This window comes from Varanus komodoensis, unplaced genomic scaffold (genome assembly GCF_004798865.1).
Source record: "Varanus komodoensis strain SLA01 unplaced genomic scaffold, ASM479886v1 scaffold115, whole genome shotgun sequence".
Classification (NCBI taxonomy): Eukaryota; Metazoa; Chordata; class Lepidosauria; order Squamata; family Varanidae; genus Varanus; species Varanus komodoensis.
The window spans coordinates 530544-555125 of NW_025335330.1; the positions used below are offsets into that span (position 1 = coordinate 530544).

The window sequence follows — 24582 nt, forward strand, 5'->3', positions numbered from 1 at the left end:
GGTGCCGTTCTCTGTGGCCCCGCGGGACAGAGCTGGCGAGAGAGCCCCTCACTAGCCTTGGGACCCGCCCCGGGGAAGGGCGGCCTCTGGAGGTGCAGCCCTGGGAGCCAGAAGGGGCTCGGAAGACCCCGCAGCGGCTTCCCGCAACAGGGGGCCGGAGCCATTTCCCCTGAAGAGCAGCTATGACACCCCGGGCTGCTCAGCTCAGAGGAACCAGCAAGGGAGGGGAGACACGAGCGAGCGAGCGAGCGAGCGAGCGAGCGAGCGAGCGAGCGAGCGAGCGAGGCGTTTAAAAGAATGCACAGTGCAGAGAAAGGGGCCCCGTAGCACTCAGATCTGAGGCCACCCCATGGACAGCAGACAGGAAGACCCCCTGCAACCAGGACATTGTCAAAGCAAAGAATCCGCCGCCTGGGAAGCGGTGATGGGCGGCAACGTGGATGCCTGTGAAAGGGGGTCCGACAGGCTCCCAGAGGAGGGGGGCGCCAGGGCCTGCTAGCCCCGATGGCTACTCGCAGGCTCCGGCCTCTGGGATGGGACGTCTGGGTGCCCCAGCTGGTAGGGCGTGGGTGGAAAGCTGCTTCCTTCCTGCCCCGCTTGAGGGATCCTGGGCCAGCTGGCTCACCCCGCGTGAGCAGAAAGCTGGACTAGGTGGGCCTTGGGCGGATCGAGCAGGGCTGGTGTGGGTTCTCATGCTTGGAGACTCTTGGTTGCTTGTGCGGCTGCAGACGAACACAGCCACCCTCAGGAAAGTACAGTCTGTTCATGCATTCCAAAACCGTTACGCAACATGTGGCTATTTTATTTCCTCCAAACATTCTGCTAAGGTCCGAAGGTCCTCACCGCACACGGTGTTAACTCTCCACCTCCCTCACGAGGGTTGGGGTTGGGGTTAAATGCACTCCGTGGCGATTGGTCCCTTGGCCAGGTCCCGCCACACACGGGGCCGTACCGCGGACCCCCCGCGTGCTCTGCAGAAGGGTGGGCACCGTGAGGGCCTGGAGCTGCCTCTGCCTTTCCGAGTCCTCCTGCCACTTGGGCACCCTGTGGCGACGGCGACGGCCCTCTCTGCGCTCTTGCCAGGCTCTCCGTGGGCTTTGGCCCCTACCTGTAACAGCCTGTTCAGATGACTGCAAAAGCCCGGGAATGGCTATGCAAGCTACAACAAACCGTGGCTTGTTGGGATGGGCAGAACCCAACCCTGGGAGAGGTGCTGGGTGTGGAGAACGTGCTAAGCCACCACACTGTGACGCCAGAGCGGCTTTGCACGGTGAGCGAGCCCCACCACAGTGCTGCCTCCAGTGTGATTCTCACGTCTCACTGGACACAGCACTCATTTCAAGGGGCCTACTTTAAGTAGGACTAGCATCAGATGTACTGATTTAACTTTCAAAACACACCATTGTAAGACTGCAGAGCGAAAAGGCTTTCCTACAGTAGCAAAACCATGTTATTACACATGCCAAGTTGGACGGGGCCGGCCGGCCAGGCCTGCGCTTTCGTTAAGCAGATTCCTGGCTGGAGCAGACGGCACAGCAGTGCCAAACACGGAGGCACTTGGAAATGAACCAGCGGCAGGAGCCCCGCGTGCTTCTTTTTGCGAAAGGCAGCCAAGGGCCAGTTGCCCCATCCAGAGCTTGCCCTCGCTGCTGCGGGAGATGTGGGGGAAGGCACGTCAGGAGCCCCTTACCTCCCGCAGATGTGGGGCTGCAGGAGCTGGAGAGTGGCAGCACGGGAGGGGGCAGCGTGAGAGCCGGGCAGCGAGGAAAGGAGCCGGGGGAAGTGGGTGTGCTCAAAACATGGTGCTGGAGGAAAGCTTTGTCAAAACCCCGGCCAACAGGAAGACAAGCAAGTGGGCCTTGGACCAAAGCAAGCCAGAACTTTCCGCGAAAGCAAAATGATGAAACGGAGCCATTGGCACATCAGCAGAGAGCCGGCAAGGCCCAGTGGAGGCCAGGAGAAGAAGAACACGAGGAAGACAGGGGGCAGCGGGGGGGGGGCTCCCTCTGCGTGTGGGGCCAGCCCGATGGAAAGGTCGGCCCAGTGCGGAGCGGCTGGGAAAAGGCAAACTGCACGCAGGCATCATGACAAGCAGAAGAGACAAGGGACTCGCCTTCCGCACACCGCAACTGCAGGCAGGACGCTGTGCACGGCTCTGGCGCCGCTGAGCTGGGAAAAGTGCTGCTGCTCGGCTGCAGCATTCACTGCCGCAGGAGGTGCCGACAGCCCCCCGTCGGGCTGGCTTTCGGGGGACTGGGCCAGTTCGTGAGGGCGGGGGCTCTCGGTGGCTGCAGGCCCTGCTGGCTCGCGCCTGCACACGCCTGCGGCCGAGGAGCTGGGCAGGCGAGGTCTTGCACCCATCCTGCTCGCCCGGGGCAGCCGGCTCGCCACCCTCTTAATGGAGTGCCGGACGGGGTGGACCAAAGGTCCGATCTGCATGGCTTTGCTCTGTACGAGGGGGACGGAGTCCGTAAAGGAAGCCCAGCCTTGGATTTGCAAGAGCTGAGCAAGGCTGGCACGGATGGGGCATTCCGGGGGGTTCCATTCGGGCTTGCCGGACATTGGAGGCGGCCCAGAACAGCAACAGGAGTCCCCGCCCTGCGGGCCAGGAGGACCAAGTGACTAGACTCACACAGCATGGCAAGCTGTGGTGGGTTTTTGCTATGCTTTTTTGATGCATTAATCCAGTCAGGTGTTTCAGGGGGATAGGTTTGCCATTAGAAACTGATAAAAAAACCCCGTTTGTTCTGTGGTTTCTGCTTACCATGATGGTGTCTCATGACAGTCTTGGTATTCAACTACCACAGAGTCCCCTGGAAGGAGCGACCACTCTAGGAGCCATTCTACCAATCCGGGTTCTACTATCCAGTTTCCACCTCTCAGTCCCCCTCCCCCTGCATCTCCTCTGTGGTCACCCAGGAGTCGGTCAGTGGAGGGCAGCCTGGCGTGTGCCCAGCTCTGTGCTGCTCTCGGCCTTCTGCAGGTCCCAGATGCCAGTCTGGGCCGCTGTGCCTTGCATCTGCCCCGCAACACGCCTGGAAGCTTCCTGGCACATGGGAAGCCGTTCCGCTAGGGGCCCAGTGTGTGGGAGGCAGCAGGCTCCCTTGAGATGATTCCTGCAGTCCCTGCACGAAGAAACCTTCCTAGAAACAACTTCCTTATCGGGCTGGGCCAGAAGAGCTTTCCTCTTCGGAGGGCTTGCGACGGCCACGGGCCCTTCAGCGGGGCTGGGGGAGCTTCCCCCTCGCCGTGTGGAAGACGATTGCGCCGGCCCAGCAAGCAGGCGCCCGGCATTTCTGGCAGGTGGGGAGGGAGGACGGGCCCCACCCTCGCCCAAAGGTGGGGAGGACTGTGGGTGGAGGGCAAGCGCTCCCACAGGCCGGTTCTCCTCGAGACCCTCGCGGGGGGCGGGGGGCACCCGCGTGAGGCCAGGCCTCGGCAAGGGCGGGCCGGGTCGTGCGAAGAGCAGCAGCAGCACCGCCGCAGGGAGCGGGCCTTCCCCGGGCGGGGGCGGGCGGCATGGCCGAGGGAGGGGGGTGAAACGCGGCCAGGGGGCTGGTGGCGAGTCGGGAAGCGGCCCGCGGGGAGGCAGGAGCGCCCCAGGACAGTTCGGTGGCTGACAGGATGCAGGCCGCGGGGGGGGGGGGGGGGGGGGGGGGGGGACCATGCAGGAAACAGGGGAGCCTGTCAGCTGGAATGCGGCGAAAGCCCCCCGCACCCCCCCATCCCAGGGACCACGCGGCGTGGCTGCTTGTGACTCGCGGCCGGGGCGCTTCCAAGGAAGATGGCCTGGGATCCCCGGGAAAGCGCTGGGCTGCGAGTCCGTAAGCGAAGGGGCCGAAGGCCCGGGAACACGGCGGCCCCCCCGCCCCCCCCGCTGCACGTGGGGCTGGAGCTCCCCGGGGCGCGGAGACGCCTTCTCCGCGGGGGGAGCCGAGCCGCCGGGCTGCGGCCCCCCGCCCCCCGCGCCCGGCCCGCTGAGCCAGCGCTCGGCTGCGGCCGCGGCTGCTTCGCGCATGAGCGCAGCGGCTAAAATTAGCCGCGGGGAGGGCCGGGCCGGGCCGGGCGCCCCGGTGCAGCGGCAGCCCTGCTCTCGCGCGGCGGAGGGAGGGGAGGAGGGGGGCGCGGGGCCGGACCGCCCCCGCGCACGGCCCGCCCGAGCCCTGCTCGCGCCCCCGCGCGCCCCGGACGGCAGCGCCCAAGCCACCGGCGACCGGCGCGCGGTCCGTGCGGACTGACGTCAGCTTCGCTCCGGCTGCAAGAAGCAGCGAGTCACTGAGGCATTTAAATCATTATGTTCAGGAACGAGACAATTAAAGCTGAAAATTAAATCCTAACGCAGCTCCAGTTCTCCGCAGAGTCCCGCAAATCAGTCCAATATGTGCAGGCTTGCATGTTCTGCACACGTGGTTTCGATCAGCATGCTTTTATCTTGCGCTTCATGCTCACGTCTCGCACCCCACTCAGACTGGAGCACAGGAGAAGCCCAGGCGGGGCAGCACCAGGCGGGGCAATCTCAGAGGGGCAGAAGCCCCACTCCCCGTCTGCCCTGCCAGGTGCGCCCTTCTGGACACGGTGACCGGCAGGCTCCCCACTCCCCCCTCAGTGTATCCCAGTGGGAGAGAACAGGTACAAGCCCCCTTTGGATAACCTGAGCCAAAGGGCCCACTGCTCAGACTGGGGGGGGGGGGTCCCCACAAGGCAGCACCACATGCCGCCACCTCAGGCTGGCCGCAGGGTGCCTGGCAGAACCAGCTTAATGGTGCACCAGGCTCTGTCCCCTGGTGCCCAAGCGCCTGGCTCAGCCACCACAGCCGAGAGCGCATGGGCGGAGGAGGTGGCGGTGGCAGCCGTGGCGGCTCTCCTCCTCCTCCTCTGCCCCAGTCGCCTGACTTGGTGCGCCACATACGACGTGACCAGGAAAGCCACTGCCTGCGCCAGCAGGGCCACAAGGTATGGGCCGGAGAACCAACAAACAATGTGGCCCGTGGAAGTGGACGCCGGCCCCCTCGGCCACACGGTGGAGAGCATCTCAGGCTCCGCCCCCTCTTCCAGCCGGTAGCGTTCCTCTGCAGGGAAGTGCGTCTCCGAAGGGACAGCTCTGGGAGGCATGCCAGGCACCGTGGGGCCCGTCGTGTCCGGGGGAGGCGAAGGAGAGGTGGGGGTCGAGCCGCTGGTGGGCGCTGGCGAGGGGCCAGGCGTCGACCGCCAGGGTGCGGTTGCGGCCTTGGTGGTGCCTCGCGATGTCTGGCGGGCAGAGGCCGTGGTGCCCACACAGGCCAGCTGGCCCTCTGGCACGGCGAGGACGGGGGTGTGCCGCAGCGCCGGGGGGCTGTGGCAGGTCACAGCCGTGGTGTCCTGCACAACGCCAGTGCTTTTCCGCAGCCAGGCGGCGAAGGCCCGCAGTTCGCAGTGGCAGTGCCAGGGGTTCCTGCCCAGCCAAACCTTCTGCAGCCTGGGCAGGGAGGTGAAGAGGTCCCCGGGGAGGAAGTGCAGCCCGGTGCTGTTCAGGTAGAGGCTCTGCAGGCCCTCGAGGTGCTGGAAGGCGTTCGGAGGCAGCGTCGCGATCCGGTTGCCGAAGAGGGACAGCTCCCGGACCCTGCCCAGCCCCCTGAAGAGCTGGTCCGGGAGGCTGGACAGGTTGTTGGAGTGCAGCGAGAGCGCCTGCAAGCGGGCCAGGCCGTGGAAGGCCTCGGCCGGGAGGGCGCTCAGGCGGTGGTTCCGCGTCAGCACCAGCAGCTCCAGCTGGGTCAGGTTGCTCAGCGCGAGGGCCGGGAGGGTGGCGAGATCGGTGTCGTAGAGCCACAGCCTCTGGAGGTGCGGCATCTGCCCAAACAGCTGGCGCGGGAGGGCCTGCAGCGGATTCCTGTGCAAGGTCAGCTCAGACAGGTGGTGCAGGTGGAGGAAGAGCTCGGCGGGCAGCGAGGGCAGCCGGTTGCCCGACAGGGTCAGGACCTGAAGCTGCAGGAGGCTGTGAAACGCGCCGGGGGCGATGGACTGGATGGCACAGGAGTGCAGCCGGAGCTCCAGCAGGTCGCCCTGGTGTGCAAATAAGCTGGGCTCGATGGAGGCGAGGCGGTTTGAGTACAGGAACAGCTTCCTGAGCTTGGGCAAGGTGGCGAAGGTGTCTGTCGGCAGGGTGCCCAGCTGGTTTCTGGAGAGGTTCAGCTCCTTGAGCTTGATTAGGTTGCGGAAGAGCCCGGCCGGAAGCGCAGTCAGGAAATTCTTGTTCAGCAGGAGCCCTTGCAAGCCCTTCAGTTGGTCGAAGATGCCCGGCTGGAGGCTGGACAGCTGGTTGCTCTCCAAGACCAGCTGCTGCAGGTGGACCAGAGAATCAAACACGCCGCTGGGCAGCTGCTTCAGTTTGTTGTTGTTCAACTTCAGGGTCCTTAAATGCACCAGGCTTTTAAAGGATCCGGGAGAGATGGTGGAGAGCTGGTTGGAAGACAGCATGAGAAGCTGGAGCACGTTTGCGTCGGAGAACAGGCCGTCCGGCAGCTCCGAGGCACTGGTGCCCATGATCAGCATCTGGGTGACATTGTTGGGGATGCTGAGCGAGGCCAGGCTGTGGATTCCGGCTCCAGAGCAGCGGAAGGCGTCCTTCAGGATGAAGCTGCATTCGAACTCGGACTCGGATTCCGTGCTGGGCTGAGGGAGGAGCAGCAGCAGAGCCACTGGCCAGAGGGGCAGGCCCGGTGGCCGCATCTCAGCCTGAAACGTCGAGAAGGGCAAGTCAGTGGCGAGCCCGAGTTGGCCTAGTGCATTTCGGGAAAGCCTTGAATGCCAGAAGCAGGTTCGTGCTGGTGGCAAGAAAGGGCAATTCACTGGCTTGCGGTGCTGGGGCCATCCTGGGCCTCAAGGGGAACCCGCCTTTCCGCTGCTCAAGTGGGCAGCCCTGCACTGGCCGCCTCACTCTCCTCCTCGGGAAGAGTAGCAGCCGTTTCCCTTCCATTTGGAAACGAAGGCAGCCGGCGCGACGTCCTCGGCAGCCGGCCTCGGAAGCGCAAACTCGCTCAGCTTCAGCCGGGGCTGCTTGGGGACCTTCCGACACACGCGAGCCCCGAAAGGGGCCTGGCCGGCGGAAGAAGAAACTCACAAAAATGGGGGCGGGGAGGAAGAGCACAGCGGAGGTTGGCCATGTCGGTGCTTGTCTGTAATGCTAAGTCTAGATGAGCACTCACCCTGGAGGAGCGCTGGAGAACCTCAGTCTGGGAGAAAAGGTGCGGAAAAGCAGAGAAGCCGTGGCTTCAAGACGACTGAGAGGCCGAGGCAGGCAGAGCGCTGCCTAGCAGGGAGGGCCGACCCGCTCGGGTTGAGCAGCCGTTGCTGCAGGCCGCAAGCTGGATCAGAGTTGCCTGCGTGAGGCGGCTGTGAGAAGGCAAGAGCTGTTTTGGGCTCCGGGAGCAGAACTGGCACTTCCACATCAGGCGACGGGCCCGTCCCCATCCGTCCCCCCACAGCACTGCTGAGGCCTCATCTGGAGTTCTGCATCCCGCTCTGGAGGGGGAGACGGAGCCCTGCGAGGGGAGGGGGAAGAGCTGGGCACGTGCAGCCTCGAGAAGAGAAGAGAAGGCCGAGGGGAGACAGGACGGCTGTGGCAGAGGGAGGTCAGGCTCCCTCCTCCATCATCCCCGGCTGCAGGGCACGGAATGGCAGCCTCGGGTTACAGGAAACCTGGTTCCGGCCAGATATCGGGGGAACTCCTGGACTGTTGCGACGGCGAAGGAATCCCTGACCTGGGGAGCGTTTGAGAGGCGGCTGGACAGCCCCCTGAGGGGATGGCCCACCCGGGGGTCCTGCCCTAAGCAGGGGCATGGACCCAACTGTTCTGTTCTATGATTCCACGATTCCCCATTTCAGGGGCGGCCCTGGAGGGACCCCTGTGCACGTGCGTGAGGCATATTTGAGATCTGCTTGCACAACAGTTTTCTGTCTGAACATGGGAAAAGTTTCTTTTCCTGCAAGCATTCTGCTCGCTGGGGGGACGCCTCCCCTGCCCGAAGGGCTCCCGCAACCGCTTTGCCCCCCCTGAATCGAGCATCAGCCACTCGATGAGCCCAGGAGAAAGCAATCCCAGCAAGGTGACGTCTCTGGGGACGGGGGCAGAGTGGCTTTTTTCGGCACAAGGAGGCATCGACGGGCAGATGCTGCTCCCAGCAGCTTCCGGGCTTCACTCGGTGCTGCAGGGTGGCTCTGGGGCGAGCAGCCACAGGGGGCCGGCTTGACCTCATGCTGGAAGAGCAGAGGAACAGCAGGCCAAAGGTCCGCCCATGTGGTGCCCGGTACTCGGTGTGCCCAGGAGTGGGACAGGTGCAAGGAGTCTGTCTGCCAAGCGCCTGGTGTACGCAGGCCCGCTGGCCCTGATGACGGAGTCGGGGCACGGCCAGCAAGGATAGTGGCCACGGATACCCTCCTCCTCCATGGATTGGTCCAGTCCCTTTTAAAATGCTCCAGACTAGAGGCCATCACTATTTCCGGTGGCAGTGAGTTCCACAGTTTAACTCCATTAAAAATACCTTTCTTCCATCTGTCCTGAAGCTCCCACCAATCAGGTTCAGGCACTCTGGAGACACACGGAGAAAAATGTCTCCCTCGCCACTATCTCTGTACCATGGAAAATTTTGAACACCTCTTTCATGTTTCCCCTGCTTGCCTTTTTTCTTAAGGATACAATGCCAACTATTACAGCCTTTGCTCCAGCCTGCCCAGCATTTTAGCTGCGCTTTCCCCACTCGATAATGTTCTTTTTCAGGGGCAACAACCAGAACTGTTCACAGTATTCCAAGTGTGATTGCGCCACAGATGTGTATAAGGGGAATATGGCCTTGGCAATCCTATCTCCAACGCCCAGCTTCCGCCACCCCCCAGGACGCCATGCTGGGTCAGTTGCACCCGCGGCTCCGACGGGGCCTCTGGTTCGCCACCGCCAGAGAGAAGAGGGGCCTCTGGGCTCTTCCCGCTGCAGGACTGGCCAAGGCCCTGCGCCCACCGCAGGGGCACTCCCACCCGGGTCCCCCCCCCCGGGCCTCATCTGCACCCCAGTGCTGCCAGAGGCCGGGGTCCCGAGGGGCCGGGGGTGCAGAGCCGCTTGGCCACCCCTGCAGGCCAGCCAGGTGACCCAGCCCCAGAGCGGCCACTCACCTCGCGGAGACGCTTCGCTCAGTCCCGGGGGAGGCCGCCGAATGGAGGTGCCTCCACACCAGCAGCCTCCAGGAAGGGCGGGCACGTGACACTGGCCGAGATAAGAGCCGTGGGTCCTGCTCCAGCCCTGGGGATTTCCGTGGCCTCGTGGCCAAGAGCTAATCGCTCGGGAGCAGGCAGACCGGGTGTGGGGGCTGCGGCCTTCCTGGCCCGAGGCAGGAAGAGATACCGCGTGAGCAGCAGGGGAAGGAGGCGCCCTGGAGAGGCCGAGCCAAGCACGACTTCCCGGGACCGGTCCCTGCCGACGGGGACGGGTCACGAGACGCCTGTCCAGCCCGCCTCAGCCCTGCGCCCGTTTCAGGGGGGCCCACAGTGTGCTGCCCATTGAGGGAGCCAAGGACCCTGGCCGCCAGCACTGCCTGCAGCATTCAGGGCACAAAATGACCCCCGTTCCTGCTCTTCTCCCTTGGCTAAGGTGCTCCCTGCGGCCCTCATGGCGCTTCCGTTTTCAGCCTTCCCATTGCAAATGAAGTTCTTTCCTGGGGGAGTCGCAGCGAAGCGATGCCCCCTCAGTGGCAGCAAGACTGCTTGGCACCCCGCTCCTAGGAAGCCGCCCCACATGCCTTTGAGTCCCCCAGACACGAGCCGCTGGGTTTTCGCCCTTGTTGGCTCGTCGTGTTGGCCAAGGCCAGGATCATGGTTTCCACAGCCCCGCTAGGCCACGAGCACAAAGTCCCTGGGCAAGAGCCCCTCTTGGAGCCCCTCCAGCCATCCAGCTTCCCGTGTTCTTCCCTGCCTGCTAATGAGGAAGAGGCAGGCGATATGGGCAGAGAGCAATGCAGCCCTGGGCCTGAACTGCAGGCACGGTGGCTCATGGGACACGTGCCAAAAGCAGGAGGGCTGTGCAGGGACAGCAGAGAAACGCCTTGATCGTCTGCTGGGTAGATCACGGCGCACGACTGCGAACCACGGTGGCCACACAGGATTGCTTGCCCGAGAATCAGCTTCGTGGGGTAACCTTTTGGGTTCTGTTCTTACAGGAGCAGAAGAAAGGCAGGTCCCTCGTCTCCACTTTCCCCACACCAGCCGTTATTTTAGCTGCTTCAGCCCCGCTCATTTTTGTTGCCCCCCCTTTCCCCAGTTTCGCAACGTCCTTTTCCTGGCACGGCAACAACTGGGCGAGATTGTCAGGAGGCGTAAGGGGAGCCGTCACCTGCGTGCAGGTGACACTCCGCTCTACCTGTCCTCGCTGGATGCAGGCGTGGCTGTGGATGCTCCGAGTCTGGCCTCGCTTGGATTGGATGAGGGCCAACAAACCGAAACTCAATCCAGAGAAGACGGAGGTACTGCTGGTGGGGGGCTAGTCTGTCCCGATGGGGGCCAAGGAGGGCGCTTTGGGGTGGCCCCCTGCCTCAGGAATGAGCTCCACGGGGAGCTTGGCCTGGCACCCTCTCCATATTCTTCTGGGCACCAGGCAAAGGCCTTGCACTTCACCAGCATTTTATGAAGTCACCGGTTTGGCCAGCCTGGGTGCCTCCTCGTTTGCTTTACAGCAGTTCCTCGGGCTTTTATACGATTTCATCTGGGTTTCTTGTAACCTGCCCTGGGAGCCGTGTGGCTAATAGGGTGCGTTAGAAATCAAACAATAACTGCACACAATATTCTAAGTGTGGTCACACCAAAATAAAACGTTTGTTTTTATGCATTTTGGGAGAGAGGAGGCAGGGCCAAGCATCCCTTGGCCGTTCCTAGGGAGGGCCGAGAACGAGGCAGCATTCAGAAAGGCTCTCAGACGGATTCACCCCACTTCTACTTCCCCACTTTGGGCACAGGCTGCGTGTGGATCCTCCTGCACGGCAGCCTGGCCGGCTGGGGACCAACCCCCCACCAATCAGCCCGTTGCCAGGCCTGGGCAAGTCAAGGCTCCCCAGAAGAGCCGCCCTGCCGAGGAGGGTGCCAGGCCTCAGTGCCAGGCCAGGCTTCTCCCAGGCCGGCCCTCCTGTGGGGCCCTTGGGGGGATGCTCCCTGCCGGCCCCCTCCCCATTGCTCTTCTGGGGGCAGGCAAAGGCGCGTTTTCGCAGGCAGGCCTTGGCATGCAGGTTAGTTGGCTACTGAATACCGCTTTCAGTTAGCCGGGGTTGCTTATTTGTCAGGAAGAACCACCTCAAGGCCTTTTGACAGGAGAAAATAAGGATTCTGAAGAATACTCGCTTTATTGAGAAATCGCTCTTCCTGGTGACTAAGCAGCCCCCCCCCCCCCCGATGAAGGCAGAACTGGGGGAGGCAGAGGAAGTGCAACGGGCAAGCCGATCACGTTTTTATTGCAAATCGCCTGAAGAACAAAAAGAGCTTTACCAGGGTTTTTACTAAGTACAATTGTACAAAATGCCTTTATTACAACTGGGTACCATCATAAAAGCAGCAAGCTACATTTTGGGTTGGAAGGAGCCCTTCGCGGGCCAGCAGGTGCCCAGAACATTCCACGGCTCTGGGGCCCGATCCGGTTACAGCAGGACTTGACCTGAGAAGGTACCGGTAGGCGTGCGTAAAACCAACCGCTTGCACATTCATCGGAAATGAGTTTTCTTAAAGCCCGACAGCACAGCCTTGAGCCATTGAAGAAACGTTTTCATCGTATGTCAGCACATGTTTAGAATCTGGAATTTGGAGGGATAAGTCAGGAAGCCCTTCTGAGGTGTCGACACCTGTGCGGATCAAGGAAGCCATTCCAGGTCAGGAGGACCTGCCGCACTGAGGGAGGGGAGCCCTCTCTAATACGAACACTGAAGATGCAGACGCGATACCGCGGGAGGAGGACTCGCCCAGCTGAGGGTGAACTGCTTACCACTCTCTCTGCCAACACTGTCCACTAAAAACTATTAGTGCACTTTGCTAAAATGTCCAATTTAAACAGCACAACAGGACGAAGGGTGGTCCCCAGAGCGGGGCACGGCAGCTCTGCACGCTCCCGCCCTCCCCTGGCCAAGGCGGCATGCAGACCGTCCCGGGGGGCACCGCCACCCTGCACAGAGCCCGGAGCGGCCCAGGAGGGCCCCTCGGGCAGCAAGAGGCTCCTGGGGGCCATGGGTGGGTGCCGAGCGCCTCCTGCGTCCCCCGGGCCCCGCTGCTCCAGAAGGCATGGGACGGACGGCAACATCCTGCGGTTCCCACTCTTTGGGAGGGAGGGAGGGAGGGAGGGAGGGAGGGAGGAAGGGAAAAACTTTAATAAAAATAACCCTGAGGGACGTATCATTTAAAAGTCTGGTTATATATTTTAAAAGATAATTTAACAAGTGCTCTTTCCTTGAGCCAGTGAGTGCTTTAGGTATGTGCATAAATAATAATAAAAAAATAGAATTTAATTGGCCGTATTTATAATCCTAACATACCAAAAGATAGAATTAGATTTCAGGTCTGCATAACACAAATAATTTAATAAGAAACTCTGAATCCAAGTTATCAACACGAAGCGGGACCTGACTGCAGAAATACAAAACAAAGCCCTCGTCGAAGCATGGCAAAGGTCTCCCTAAATTATGTTGCTCACCTGACGTGCAGGAAGATTTCACAGAAACATGGATCCTTCCGGTTGCTGATTTTAATGCCACCAGCCCAGGAGCGCAAAGTGGGAGCCGAGCAGAGCCGCGACGCTCCCGGCTTCCCCAGACCTGAGCAGGCGAAACCTCTCCCAACGGCTGGCGGGAGACGGGTGCCCCCACCGCAAGGTCCCCGGGGAGTTCGGCGAAGGCTGTGGAAGGGATGCCTCCCGCCCGAAGGAGCGACGGGCGCGACCCACCCGCCCAGCCCCAGGGACAGGGGGGCTCCGGCCCCAGGTGTGCCAAACACGTGCAAACTGTTTCACTCAAGGGCCCCGGCATGAGGCGGCCCCCGCCAGCACCCCCAAGGGGGCTCCCCGGCAGCCGCTGCCCCCCAGCACGAGCACGGCCGGAGAGAGACGTGCCTGGAAGACGCACGAGGCTGTGCTGCCCACCTGCTGCCCCTTCCCGTTTCCCCCACACACACACACGGCCTCCCCTCCCCGCACGCAAGCCGCCGCTGCTCCCGGCCAAGGGGCGCACAGCTTCTTGAGGTAACTCCTTTCCTGCCCGAATAACCGGTTCCATTTTCTGAGGGGGAGGGGGCTGCATCAGCGCCCCCTTTGCTCCCGCCCCACCCCTGTGAAGACCCAAGCTGCCCCCCGGGGGCAGACCAGCCACCCCCCCCCAGGGGCGATTGCCTCCCACCCCTCCGTTGCCTCCACGCTGCGTGGCACTCGCGGGAGCCCCACGGCCTGCCCGGAAGGGATGCCCCGAGGGTGCCGGGGCCGCCTGGCAAAGAGCTCGGGCAAGAGCCAGGGGAGCAGCCGCCTCGTGCGCCAGCCGCCCTCCGAGGAGGCTCAGCAGCCCCTGGGGGATGATGTCAGGCGGGCGGCGGCACAGTGCCCGTGTCCCCACCCGAGGGGCGCAGCGCCCCCTTCCCGGGCGGAGGAGCCCTCGTGGCTGGGCCGGGCCCCTTGGCTCTGGGCTTCCCCATCCCGGGCCGGTGCGTGCGCCACACATGGTGGCAGCGGCACGTGTGCGAGGGTCTCCTCGGAATGGGGCGGGGGGGAGAACAGGCGCACGCAGCCCAACCACCGGGAGCCCCACGGACTTTAACCACAACCGTTTCCGGGCGCTTCCATGCTGCTGCGCTTGGGGGCCCGTCGCCTCTTCCAGAAGGCCGACAGCTGCTTCTAGCAGCACCCACCAAAGTGCTCGGGGCAGCCGCCGAGGCGAGGCGGCCGTGGGCCGGCCCTGATGCTCCTCCGCCAGCCGCCCGGGATGGGGGCGCCTAGGGCGGAAATGGCCCCTTGCTCGCCGGATCCCATCGACGTCGGAGGGCGGATGGCGGAGGCACGGGTGGCCAGCCCTGACAGCCTACTGGCCTGGGCACCCGCCAGCCCGAGTTCCCCGTCGGAAGGAGGAATGGCTCCCCGCTTGCCCCCACACAAGTGCATAAACAGGTCCGAGGCTGGGGGCAGCGTCCGCAGCTCTGGGGCGCGTTTCACCAGACGGGGTGGCAGGAACGTGGATGCACGGACGCCGCCCCCCGCCCCCTCCCTGTGCTGAGCCAGGGCGAGAGGGCCAGTCCGTGGCAGGCAGCATCTCCCGTCCAGCCGGCTGCAGGTGGGCGGCCAGGAGGTCCAGCGCAGGACTGCTGCTCCGTCAGGCCAGGGTGGAGCCGGCCGCTTGGCGTGGGTCTCTGTGGACTAGCAGGCTTCCGCCACGGACAGGCAAGCTGGCTCTCTGGAGACGGGCTTGGCAGCACTGGCGCTCTCGCTCGCCGCGGTCCAGGCCCAGGCAGGCGCCTGCTGGGTGTTGCTGGGGCCAGAGGCCCAGGAGAGGGTCCACGGGTGCCCCGTGGTGCAGCCTGCGCACGGGAGCGGCCAAGGGGGAGCCCCGGGAGGCCTCTGGAAGAGCCGGCGTTTTGTGCCTGCCGGACAAGGTTCTCTCTCACTGGACGCCAAGGGAAAGGGAGAGGTGGGGCGGAGGCCGCGCTCGAGACCCGTGTGCGCGGCCAGCTGCAGCATCCCTGAGCCCCACTGCGGGGCGGACAGCAGGCTCCTGCTGCTACGTCGGGGTGATGATGTGGCACGAGCCATTTTCTCGGGACAGGGCTTTGGCCTCCGTCGTGGTGTGGGGCTTGGGCGGCCATTCCGGGTCCGCGAGCAGCTCCTGGGCCAGGTGCATGTACTTCGCTTGCGGGGGCTTCTTCCTGAAGCGGAGCAGGGCAGGCACGAAGCTTCCTCGCCAGCGGTTCAGCGCTTCCTAGGGCGGGACGGAGAGACAGCTGGGAGCCTTGCTGCCAGAGCCGCAGCAAGCACCGCCGGGCACGACCACGCGGGCTGCCCCCAGCCTTCAGACCCGGGCGCCACGGGGGTCTCTGCCCCTGGCGGCTCCAGGGAAGTGCGCGGAAGGAACCCCACAGCAGCTCGAGCGCAAGGCAGCGGCCCCCAGGATGTCGTCGCACGGGAGGGCACCCACCACGCCACGTGGCACTCTCCCTGCCTTGGCGTCACGTGACGGCGCCACAGAGCAAGCGGGCAAGACTCCCCAGACATGGGAGGCAGGCCGACTCTCGCAGCTGAGGCACAGCATGGCCCTCTTGGGGGCCTGGTGCCAGGGTGACACACCCCACTCCGGACCGCACACAAGCAGGAGCGGCTCCACAGATGCCTCACCACAGACAGCAATGGGCGGGGGCCTGAAAGGGGCCCCCCGCAACAGCCACCGGCCTGCCCCTCCCTGCCCGGACTCTCACAGCCAACACGCTGCCCTGGGCAGGGCTATTCACTGTTGGCTCAATTTCTCGCAAGGCACCCCGAGTCTGCGGGAATGGGGCCGTATATGAATAGCATGAGCAACGTGGGGCAGCCGGCGTGGCATCCCCTCCCGCCCGCCAGTGCTGGGTCCACAAGGCGAGTCCAAGCGGAGAATCCCCGCAACCAGGCTGTTCAAAGGGGCAGCCGGAAAGGCTCTGGGCCCCAGCTGGGGCAGGAGGAAGAGGCACGGGCCATCAGCGGGGTTTGGCGGCTGCATGGGGCTCCCGCCCGGCTGAGCCCACCCTCTCTGGAGAGCCCACCTCGCTGGGCTGCGTGGACTCGCACCCCACTGAGCTCCCCGCAGGAACCGCAGGAGGGGAGGCCGTGCCTGGCCCTGCCTGCGAAGCCCCCGGGACTGCCGGGGCTCGGCTGCGGCAGGATTCGAACCCCGTGCGGACGGACGGCGGGAAGAGGGGCGCGGAGGAGCCCTCCCACCCCACGCGGAGCCTCCGGAGTCCGACCGCAGCCGGTCACATGCTCGAAGGGCGGAGAATAAAGTGCAGCGTTCCAACCTGTGATGGGTGGTGGGAGGAGGAGGAGGAGGAGGAGGAGTAAGAGGCTAGGCGGTATTCCCCTCGCTTGTCTCGGTTGAAGACAACTTTCCAAAGGACCATGTCAAGGAGGAAATTCTGCGTATGATCCGGGGAGCAGGAGAATCAAGAAGACCGGTGACCACACACGATTAGCGAGCGAGCGAGCGAGCGCCTCACAAGCGGTACCGATGCCGGGCAGGGGCTCGGGGCAGGAGGGGGCGTGCAGCGGGCGAGTGTGGCGCCAGGGGGCAGCGGCTCTGCTCTGTGCCCCGAAAGGGGGCAGGGATTCTGCCCCACGTGTGCCGTGAGCGCAGCCACAGGCCACGCTCTCTCCGCAGGCTTCACAGCCCGCTGGGCTCAACCCCGAATCCAGGCCTGCAGCATCTCCTGCCCCTTTCAATGGATACCCCGATGTTCCCCACCAACTGCGCCAAGTGCAGAATGCGGTTCCCAGCCTTAAGCACCTCCGACCTGGGACTCAGCGCCACTCTGCGTTAGACCCCAACACGCCCTGAAGAGGCCGAAGACGCATCAGCTGGGAGGTCACGGGGGACCTGCAAGCATCTCCCCAGCATTCGGGAGCCAAGACAAGCGCGGGGACGGGCGAGCATGCGGGGCCGGCGCCTGCGTTCTCCCAGCCCCGGGCGGAAGCACCCCCCCGCCCCCGGCGTTAGCGAGGATCGACGCGGCCTGGCGCATCGGGCGCCGGACACCCTCGAGCTCTGCCGCGGAGCAGGCGGCCCACGTGGCGTTCGCGGTGGGCGGCGGGCGATGTGCCTCCGGGCCAGGCGGGCACGCGTGGACTCACCTCCACGAGGATGGACACGCCGGCATTGACGACCACGATGAGGAGCACCGAGAGGCGCCACAAGTAGGGCACGCAGACCAGCTGCAAGGCAGAGGGCAGGGCTCCTGTGGGGCGGGCGTGGGGGCAGATGCCGAGGCAACTCCCTCGCACTACCCCGGGACGTCAGCCCCGCAGCCCGAGCGCCCGGAACGCGGCCTCTCGCTCGCTGCTCGGGCCTCGGCTACCGTGGGGCTGTCCGGTGCGCACGAGCAGGACCCCCCCCCCCCGCCATCACTGTGCCCAGACAGGCCCCTGCCAGGCCCAGGAGCCCCTCGCCTTCCGGGCCTGAAGCTTCAGCGACACTAGAGCGGCACCTGCCCCCCCTCCGCCCCACAAAGATGCCGGGTGGGCTCAAGAGTGCACAGAACCCACACGAACCCGGAGGGGTGGTTCCCTCCACTCGCTTTTGGGTCGGGCTGGACGGGAAGGGAACGGGGGGCCCCAGACCAAGGGTGCTGTCTGGTCCTCCTTTTAAATCCGGGGGCGGGGGCTCCCCCACCGGCCAGTGCAGAGGAAGGGGGACAAGGCACAAGCTGCGCAGCAGCCTTCCCCAGCGCCCCCCAAAGCACTCGGCTGCCCGGTCCGCGGGGTGCGGGCAGGTCTGCTCGGGAGCCCCCGGCTCACAGGGGGGCGACGCAAGCCCTCCTGCCCTGCACCTTGGGGCTCCCGGGAGGCCCGGGGCAGCGACGCCTCCCACCCACCTCCAGGAACCGGTCGACGGGCTGCATCGGGTGCAGCATGATGAGCAGCATGCAGGCGCAGAGGCCAAGCACCGAGAACACGAACAGGTCTGCGGGGAGAAGACAGGCGCGCCTGAGTCTGCCTGCTCGCGGCAGCCCTGCCCGGCACAACCGCCACGAAGCGAGGCGAGGCGAGGCTCAAGGCCGGCGGGAGAGGAGAGGAGAGGAGAGGAGAGGAGAGGAGAGGAGAGGAGAGGAGCCCAAGGCTACACTGCCACCTGCTGCCTGCCAGGAGGCGACGGCTGGGCGCCAGGGCCTGCTGCCGCTCCCCCGCACTTCGGCCCGGCAGCCTGACTCTGTGCCCCGGACCCCCGCAGCCCCCGCTCCCCCGGAGCCTCCCCAGAGCCGCCGGCCGGCCGCCCCAGCAGAACCCTTTCCGGCCCCGCTCAGCAGCACGGCTCCCCAGGCTAGCCGCGCGGCCAGCCCAGAAGGCAGCCGGCCGGAGCCGTGGCTTGCCCACAGGGCGCCGAGAGCAGCACGAGCCCCCGCCCCGCGAGGCCGGTCCCGCGGCAGGCAGGCAGGCAGGCAGGCAGGCAGGCACGCACAGTTCCTGTGGCAAGGCTGCCGGAAGGGCTTTCCCTTGGAGAAGGCGACGGCGACAATGAGGTACTGCAGGCTGGAGATGAAGAAGATGGTCGTGTTCTCGTAGTTCCTGATATTGTGCTTGTCGGACTCTGACACGTTCGTGCGCGCAGAAGCGTTGCCGAGGGCGGCTCTGGACTCGTTACAGGCACTGAAACACACGAGACCCTCGGCTCTGAGCCGTGATGGGCGGCAGAAGGGGCTGTGCCCCCCCGCGCAGCTGACCCCCCCAGCCGGGCACGCAGGCCGGCTGGAACCCCCGCCCCCTCCAAATCTGGCACGGGGAGCGCCAGGCTGCGCTCAGGCCGGGGCCGGCGGCTCCAACGTGCGCCCACCTGGCGGCTCCAGTGACACGAGCCCAGCCATCTGCTCTCCGAGGGCCACAACGTTTCGCCGATCAACCACCCAGCTCAGTCGGGTTTCGAGCGGCGAAAAGGCCGCCCCAGTTTCCTGGCTGGCCATCGGCTCCTCCTGCCAGCGGGCGGCTCTGGCAGGCAGCCCTGCGCATCTAAGCCAGGCCTCCGTGGACGCACAGCCCTCCTGGCTGGCTGGCAGGCAGGCAGGCAGGCGAGCCGCTCGTCCCGGCGGCGCTGCTCCAGCCCAGGTGCGAGGCAAACGGGCCGACCGGCCCAGCCCAACACCAGCAGCAGACCGACCCAAGCGGCAGGCCAGGAGGAAGCACCAGGGGGCCAGGCTCGCACGGCTCCCCAAAGGCAGTGCCCCCCGCCCCCCCAGGCGTCTCCCATCCCGCTCCCCACTGCCCCCACATCCTCGCGTCATTCACGGCCTCAGTTCCACGGCCGGCTGGCGGGAGAGAAGCAGCCGTGTGCCGCCAGGCGGGGCTCTGCTGTCGGGCGGAGGCCCCCCCTGCGCAGCGGGTACGACGAGCCAGACGGGCAACCGCCAGCGGGCGCAGGCCCACCATCCACGGGCGACTTACTCCGAGAGCGGGCTCCTGCCCTTGTACCAGAGCTGCTGCCTGACCCAGAAGAAGCCCAGGCTCTGGAAGCCGAGGCAGATGAGGATCTGCGAGAGGACGGAGCAGAGCAGGGGCGCCGAGATGAGGCCGGAGGGCGGCCGCTGCGCCACGAGCTCCTTCCAGGCCGCATTGAGGCTCACTGCGGGGAGAGGGGGTGTGAGCGGGGCCGGCCCAGCCCCAGCCGCCCCGCGCAAAAGAGGGACCCTCCGCCGGCTGGGGCCCGCCCCCCGCAAAGCCGGGAGCTGCCGGGGCTCCTCGAACGGAGCACGGGCGTTCCGTGCGCTCTGCCCCATCCCGCGCCAGGTGCTCTGAGGACGTGGCCGGGCCCGCAGGGCCAGGGGTGCAGGAGGCGGCTCGGGCGCGTCCATGCCTGAGACCTCGCCCAGCAGCTTCCCGGCTGCCCTCCGGAAGGCAACGGGAAGCAAGGGGAGGCCAGCACGAGGGCCTCCGCAGAAGGATCCTCAGGCTCCCAGCCCGGGCAGAGCAAGGCCTTCCGAGCCGCTCGCGGCACACTCACTGGTGAAGACCACGACCAGAATGATCGCCATATCGATGAAGAGGAACTGGAAGTCTCCCAGGTTGCTCTGGATCTGCAAAGAAGCCACAAGCGAGATCCTCGGCGTGCTGCGCCAGCCCGGGGGGCTCTGAGCCAGGAGAGGCGCCCCAGAGCCGCCATGGTTGCCCTCGGTGGGCTGCAGAATCGGAATCCACGGCTGAAGCGGGGGGGGGGGCGCCCAGGCAGGGATGACTTCGCACAGAGTCAGAGGGCGCAAGGAGGGCGGACTGGACCACTTCCCTCCGTGCCTCGTGCGCTCCAGTGCCGACGGATCTGGCCGGGGAGGAGGCCCGGGCGCCCCTGTGCCAGGCGCACAAGCGGTGCGCCAAAAGAGCTCCCCGCCCTCCCAGCGTGGGCAGCGGCTCCCGGCCTGGCAACGCTGCGGGGGGCCCTCGCCAGCGACTCACCGAGTACAGCAGGGTGACGCTGACGTACTGGATGATGCTGTACAGGGCCATGAACTTGAACACGCAGAAGGAGGTGATGAGAGCAGCGCGGCCCTCCCTGCGGAACAAGGACACCCTCAGCACAGCCCGGGGGGCAGGGAGGGCCGGGTGGCTTGCACGGGGGGGAGGGGGGGCTCTGGGGCAGAGGTGCTTCTGCCCCGCCTGGCAGGCACGTCACGCAGCCGGCAGAGTCCCCCCGACCCCCAAACCCAGGTGGGCGAGCGACTCCCGCCCAGGAGGCCTGCCCGCCGTGGCCGTCGGAGGCGCAGTGTGGGCAGAGGGCAAAGGCGCAGGCGGGGAGAGGCACGGCCCCGGAGAGCTGCTCCTGCTCTGCCAAAACAGACATGGGGGAACACACTGCGGCACATGCAGCCCAGAGCAGGTCAGAGGCCACGCTCCAGGGCCGACCTGTTCAGGACACCCGCGTTCACGGCAGCAGCACGTTCAGAAGCAGTGACAGAGTGAGCCAGAAGGGGCCTCCCAAGCCATCTAGTCTGACCCCCTGCTCCAGCCAGCCCCGCTCATGCAATCCCCGACATGTGGTTGTCCAATCCTTCCTAGCAAATCCTCACTTGTGGGGCCTCCACCACCTCCCTCGGGAGCCCATTCCCTACCCGAGAGGTCCGAACCGTCAGCAAGCCCTTCCTGACATCCCGCCTGAAGCCCGGTGCCTTGAGCTTTGCCCCGCTGGAACACGTTCTGCCCTCCACTGCAGGGGAGAACAGCTCACGGCCCTCCTCCACTTGACGTCCCCTAGAATTAGCTAAAATGTCCCCTCGGAGTCTCCTCTCCTCCAGGCTGAAAAGACTCCGTTCCTTCCACCTCTCCTCATGTGTCATCCCTCCCGGCCCGGCCACCCTTCTTGTGCTGAGCCAATTCTGACCTAGCTCTCTCTCCCCTGTAAAGTGGAGCCCAGAACTGGACGCAGGACTCCAGCTGTGGGCGCCCCAGAGTCCTGCAGGGCGGGATCAACCCCGCCCTAGATCTGGAAGCCACGCGTCTGGCTGCTCATCCAAGGGTGGCGTTTGCCCTCTTGACCGCCGTGTCACCCGGTGGGCTCATGGTCAGCCTGCTGTGGCCAAGCACCCCGAGGCCCCTTCCACAAGTGCTGCTCTGCGGCCACGTGCCCCCCTTCCTGTACCTGTGGCACCCACTCCTGTGTGCCAAGCGCAAGACCTTGCGCTCATCCGCACTGAACGCCATCCTGCTGTCCCCCGCCCACGTCTACAGCCGGTCCAGATCCTTCTGCATCTGGACCACCTGCTCCTCAGCTGTGGCCACCGCCCCCACTTTGGTACCATCTGCAAATTCAGTCAGCAGACTGGCTGTCCCCTCCTCCAGGTGACTGATGAAGCAGCTGAACAGAATCGGTCCCAGAATTGATCTCTGGGGGACGCCGCTCGTCCCTGGTTCCCCATGGACAGGCACCCTTTGCTTGTGGTCTGCGCCCTCATCCATTGGACAGTGCATCCATCTATCCCAAAATCCCACGATTTCCCAATCAGGGTATCAGGCAGCACTTTGTCAAAGGCCTTGCTGGAATCCAGCTAAACCACATCCGCCCTGTCGCCTCCGTCGAGCCACCTCAAGGCTTGTCTGGCAGGCCCTGTTTGGACGGAACCCGTGCTGTGCGGCCGCCAGCCTCCCTTCCCCGTCCAGGGCTGGTAGCGCTTTCCCCGTTACGAGCCTTCGTTCATAGCCCTCTGCTTGCTCATCCGAGTGCCCTCCTTCCCCGGCAGGGGCTGGGGGAAAGAGCAGCCTGTCCCGGGCGACCCCAGCGCTCCCCGTCAGCTACAGCACCGCACAGGATCCGCCCTCGGGAGGCTCCCGGCTGAGCACAAAGACGCAGTAGGTCTCCTCCGAGGCCCGCAAGCGCCTTCCGAGAGGAGCTGGCCTTCTGCAGACTCGGCCGTGGAGCCTGGAGGACGCATGGGCCTGCACGTGAAGGGCAGTCGCTCCACGAGGCCCGTGCGGTGGGATTCCAGGCGCCCCCAAGGCAGCCGCTCGCAGCCCACTCCCGCCCGGCTCTCCCAACGGCCCTGGCCCGCCTCCCCCGGTGGGTGCCGGCCACTCTGCGTGTGCCTGGTGCCGAAGGCCAAAGGCCGGCGTGGCGCACTGGGCCACGGAGCCGCACAGAAGGGCCCCAGGATCCCGAGCCCCTCACCTGATGAGGTTGGGCACGCAGGAGATGCTGGGCGTGCGGGATGTGAATGGCGATGCCACCGAGGCCTCCAGCTCCGACAGGGAGATGCCCCCGTGCGCCCGCTTCAGCGCCTGCCCACGTGCAAAGGGGGGGAGAGGAAAGGTGACGCCTTCCGCCAGGGCTGATGCGCCAGGCAGGCCCTGGCGGCAGCGGCAGCAGCGGCAGGCGGATACTCACACCACAGTCGTTGGCTCCGTCGCCACACATGCCCACGCAGTAGCTGGAAAGCACAACCAGAGAGCGCATCAGCCCCGGCAAGCTCGGCCGGGCTCCCTCCCGCCCCCACTGGCCTTCCAGCCGGCAGTTGCAAAGGGAGGCAGGCTCGGTGCTCAGCAGCGCTCAGAGCCGTGGGCACATGCCACAGGCCACGGCCACAGCAGGTCAGGCTCGCTGCAGGCGTGGCGCCAGGGCACGACTCCCAGCTAGAAGCAAGTGAGGCGGAGCTGCGACACCCGCACCCTGGCCACCAGATCTGATTCCGCGCCAAAGCCAGGCCCCGCCGCCAGCGCCGCCTCTCACGTCCGAGCAAAGAGCACGTGGCTGGACGTGCCACGTGTGGGGCGAGCAAGCGGCCAGACAAGGTGGCCGGGAAGATGGATGCGGGGAGGGCAGCCTGCATTCTGGGGGGGGGATCCCCAACGGGCTGGCCAGCGTGACAGTGGAGAAGCCTCGCGGAGGGAAGGCGCTTGGCCACGGCGGCCACCGAGCAGGGCAGGAGCGAGAGCGGTGCAGCCCGCCTGCCCTGCGCAGCCATGGGCCACCCGCCAGGGCCAGGACCTGATCCGCTGCCAGGAGACACCGCAGAGCCGGGCCATCCTCTCCGGGCAGAGAGATGGAGAGGGGGTGGGGGAGACTGGATGAAGTGGGACCAGTGGGAAGCGGTGCTGGAGAGAAGGGGCCAGGCCAGCCCCACATGGCTCATGCACAGGGACGCCTGCCCCAACCCCCTCCATCTGGATACCTGTGCCCCACTGCCTGGGTGGCTGCCAAGAGAGGGTTGAGGTGTTTAAGCAGCCTCCTCTGGAGGCCGCCCGGCTGTCGGAGAGTGGCTGCTTCTGCGGTGTGCGGGCACGTCCCCCCCCGGCCTCCAGGGACCACATGGAAGTCCCCCAGGGCTGGAAGGGGCTTCCCCCGGGGGTGGCTGAGGCCCCATCGGTGCGGGTGTTCAAGGAGAGGCTGGACATGCGCATGGTGGGCCTGTCGTGAGCCGAGCCGGCTGGAGCCGGGGGCCAGACTAGATGGCCCGGGAGGCCCTTTCTGCCTCGCTCTGTTTCTACGACAGCACTTCCATTCCTGGGGAGGGCTGTACTGTGCCTTCCCCTCCCTGCAGAAGAGGCACTCCTGCAGGGTCCAGGGCCAGGCAAAAGGCCCGTGCTGTGTGGGGCCCCAGCACCACTGCCACCCAAGTGGTGGCAGAGCTGCCCAGACCTGAAAGAGCGGCAGCGACCCTTGGGTGGTCTCTCCATGGCTGCCTCACCTCGCCTTCCTCACTGTAAGGGGCACCCTCCCCGGCCGGCCGGCCAGCCAGCCAGCCAGCCCACCAGCCCTTCCAGAGTGGACCTTGTCCCCCGTGGGAGACACAAGCCCGTCGTCCCTGCCGGGTGCAGACCCGCAGTCCCCCGGCCGGAGGCGAGCCAGGCGCCGCCTGCAAAGAGCCAGCCCATGCAGCGGCCCCCTCCCTGGGCAGGCAGCCCCGGCAGCTCTGCCCCCCGCCCCCGAAGCGCGGGACGGCTCGAGGCCAGTTCGGCTTGGGCCGGGCTGCACGAGGGCGGCTGGCGAGAGCGGCAGCCCGGCCCCGGCGGACTGACACGAGCGGCCGCGCCAGCGCAGGGATGCTTACTCGACGTTCTGCAAGGCCTCCACCAGCTGGGTCTTCTGGTTGGGCGCCATGCGAGCAAAGACGGTGCCGTGCAGCACGAGCTGGAAAAGGCGGTTCTCTTAGTGGCAGGAGCACAGTGAGGGGAGGGGCTGCCGTGGCCACGAACTCCCAGGGCTGCCCCAGCCCAGGGCGCTCAGTGGTCCCTTCACTTGTTAACGAAGGATGGAATGAACAAATTAATGAATCCCCGGCCGGCCGGCCGGCTGGCCGGCCGCTGTCCCGAGCACTGGCCCTCTGGCCGGACGGCACTGCTCCCTGGTGGCGGCTTGGGCGGCACTAAGAAACAGGCTGAAATCGGTCTTAGCACACAACCAA

General features: G+C 65.5%; 2 protein-coding genes across 7 annotated transcripts in view; both read right to left on the reverse strand.

Annotated features, from left to right (window-relative positions):
- Positions 1-4276: 4276 nt before the first annotated feature.
- On the reverse strand, positions 4277-9238 carry GP5 (glycoprotein V platelet). Of its 4 annotated transcripts, none has more exons than XM_044421137.1 (2): positions 9142-9238; positions 4277-6711 (listed from the first exon to the last, which is right to left on the reverse strand). In XM_044421137.1, the coding sequence occupies exon 2, from the start codon at positions 6703-6705 to the stop codon at positions 4723-4725; it is 1983 nt and encodes a 660-aa protein (XP_044277072.1). In that variant the 5' UTR covers positions 6706-6711; positions 9142-9238; the 3' UTR covers positions 4277-4722. The 4 variants fall into 4 exon arrangements, 3 of the variants coding, with proteins under 3 accessions (XP_044277072.1, XP_044277074.1, XP_044277073.1); XM_044421139.1 differs by lacking the exon at positions 9142-9238 and adding an exon at positions 8517-8530; XM_044421138.1 differs by lacking the exon at positions 9142-9238 and adding an exon at positions 7182-8510.
- Positions 9239-11501: 2263 nt separating this feature from the next.
- The window catches only part of ATP13A3 (ATPase 13A3), a 29854-nt gene continuing 16773 nt past the window's right edge, over positions 11502-24582 (reverse strand). For 2 of the 3 annotated variants that reach the window (XM_044421140.1, XM_044421143.1), the window contains 11 exons: positions 24229-24308; positions 22566-22608; positions 22350-22459; positions 20147-20243; positions 19701-19773; positions 19145-19322; positions 18168-18355; positions 17584-17672; positions 16844-16924; positions 16015-16131; positions 11502-14948 (listed from right to left, as the gene is read on the reverse strand). In XM_044421140.1, the coding sequence (XP_044277075.1) occupies positions 14751-14948; positions 16015-16131; positions 16844-16924; positions 17584-17672; positions 18168-18355; positions 19145-19322; positions 19701-19773; positions 20147-20243; positions 22350-22459; positions 22566-22608; positions 24229-24308 (1254 nt within the window). In that variant the 3' untranslated portion in view covers positions 11502-14750. The remainder of the gene's footprint in view (positions 14949-16014; positions 16132-16843; positions 16925-17583; positions 17673-18167; positions 18356-19144; positions 19323-19700; positions 19774-20146; positions 20244-22349; positions 22460-22565; positions 22609-24228; positions 24309-24582) is intronic. The other variant, XM_044421142.1, reaches the window with a different exon arrangement.

Bases quoted from the DNA above. Each gene is read 5' to 3' on its own strand.
- GP5 (XM_044421137.1), bottom strand. From the start codon at position 6,705: ATGCGGCCACCGGGCCTGCCCCTCTGGCCAGTGGCTCTGCTGCTGCTC.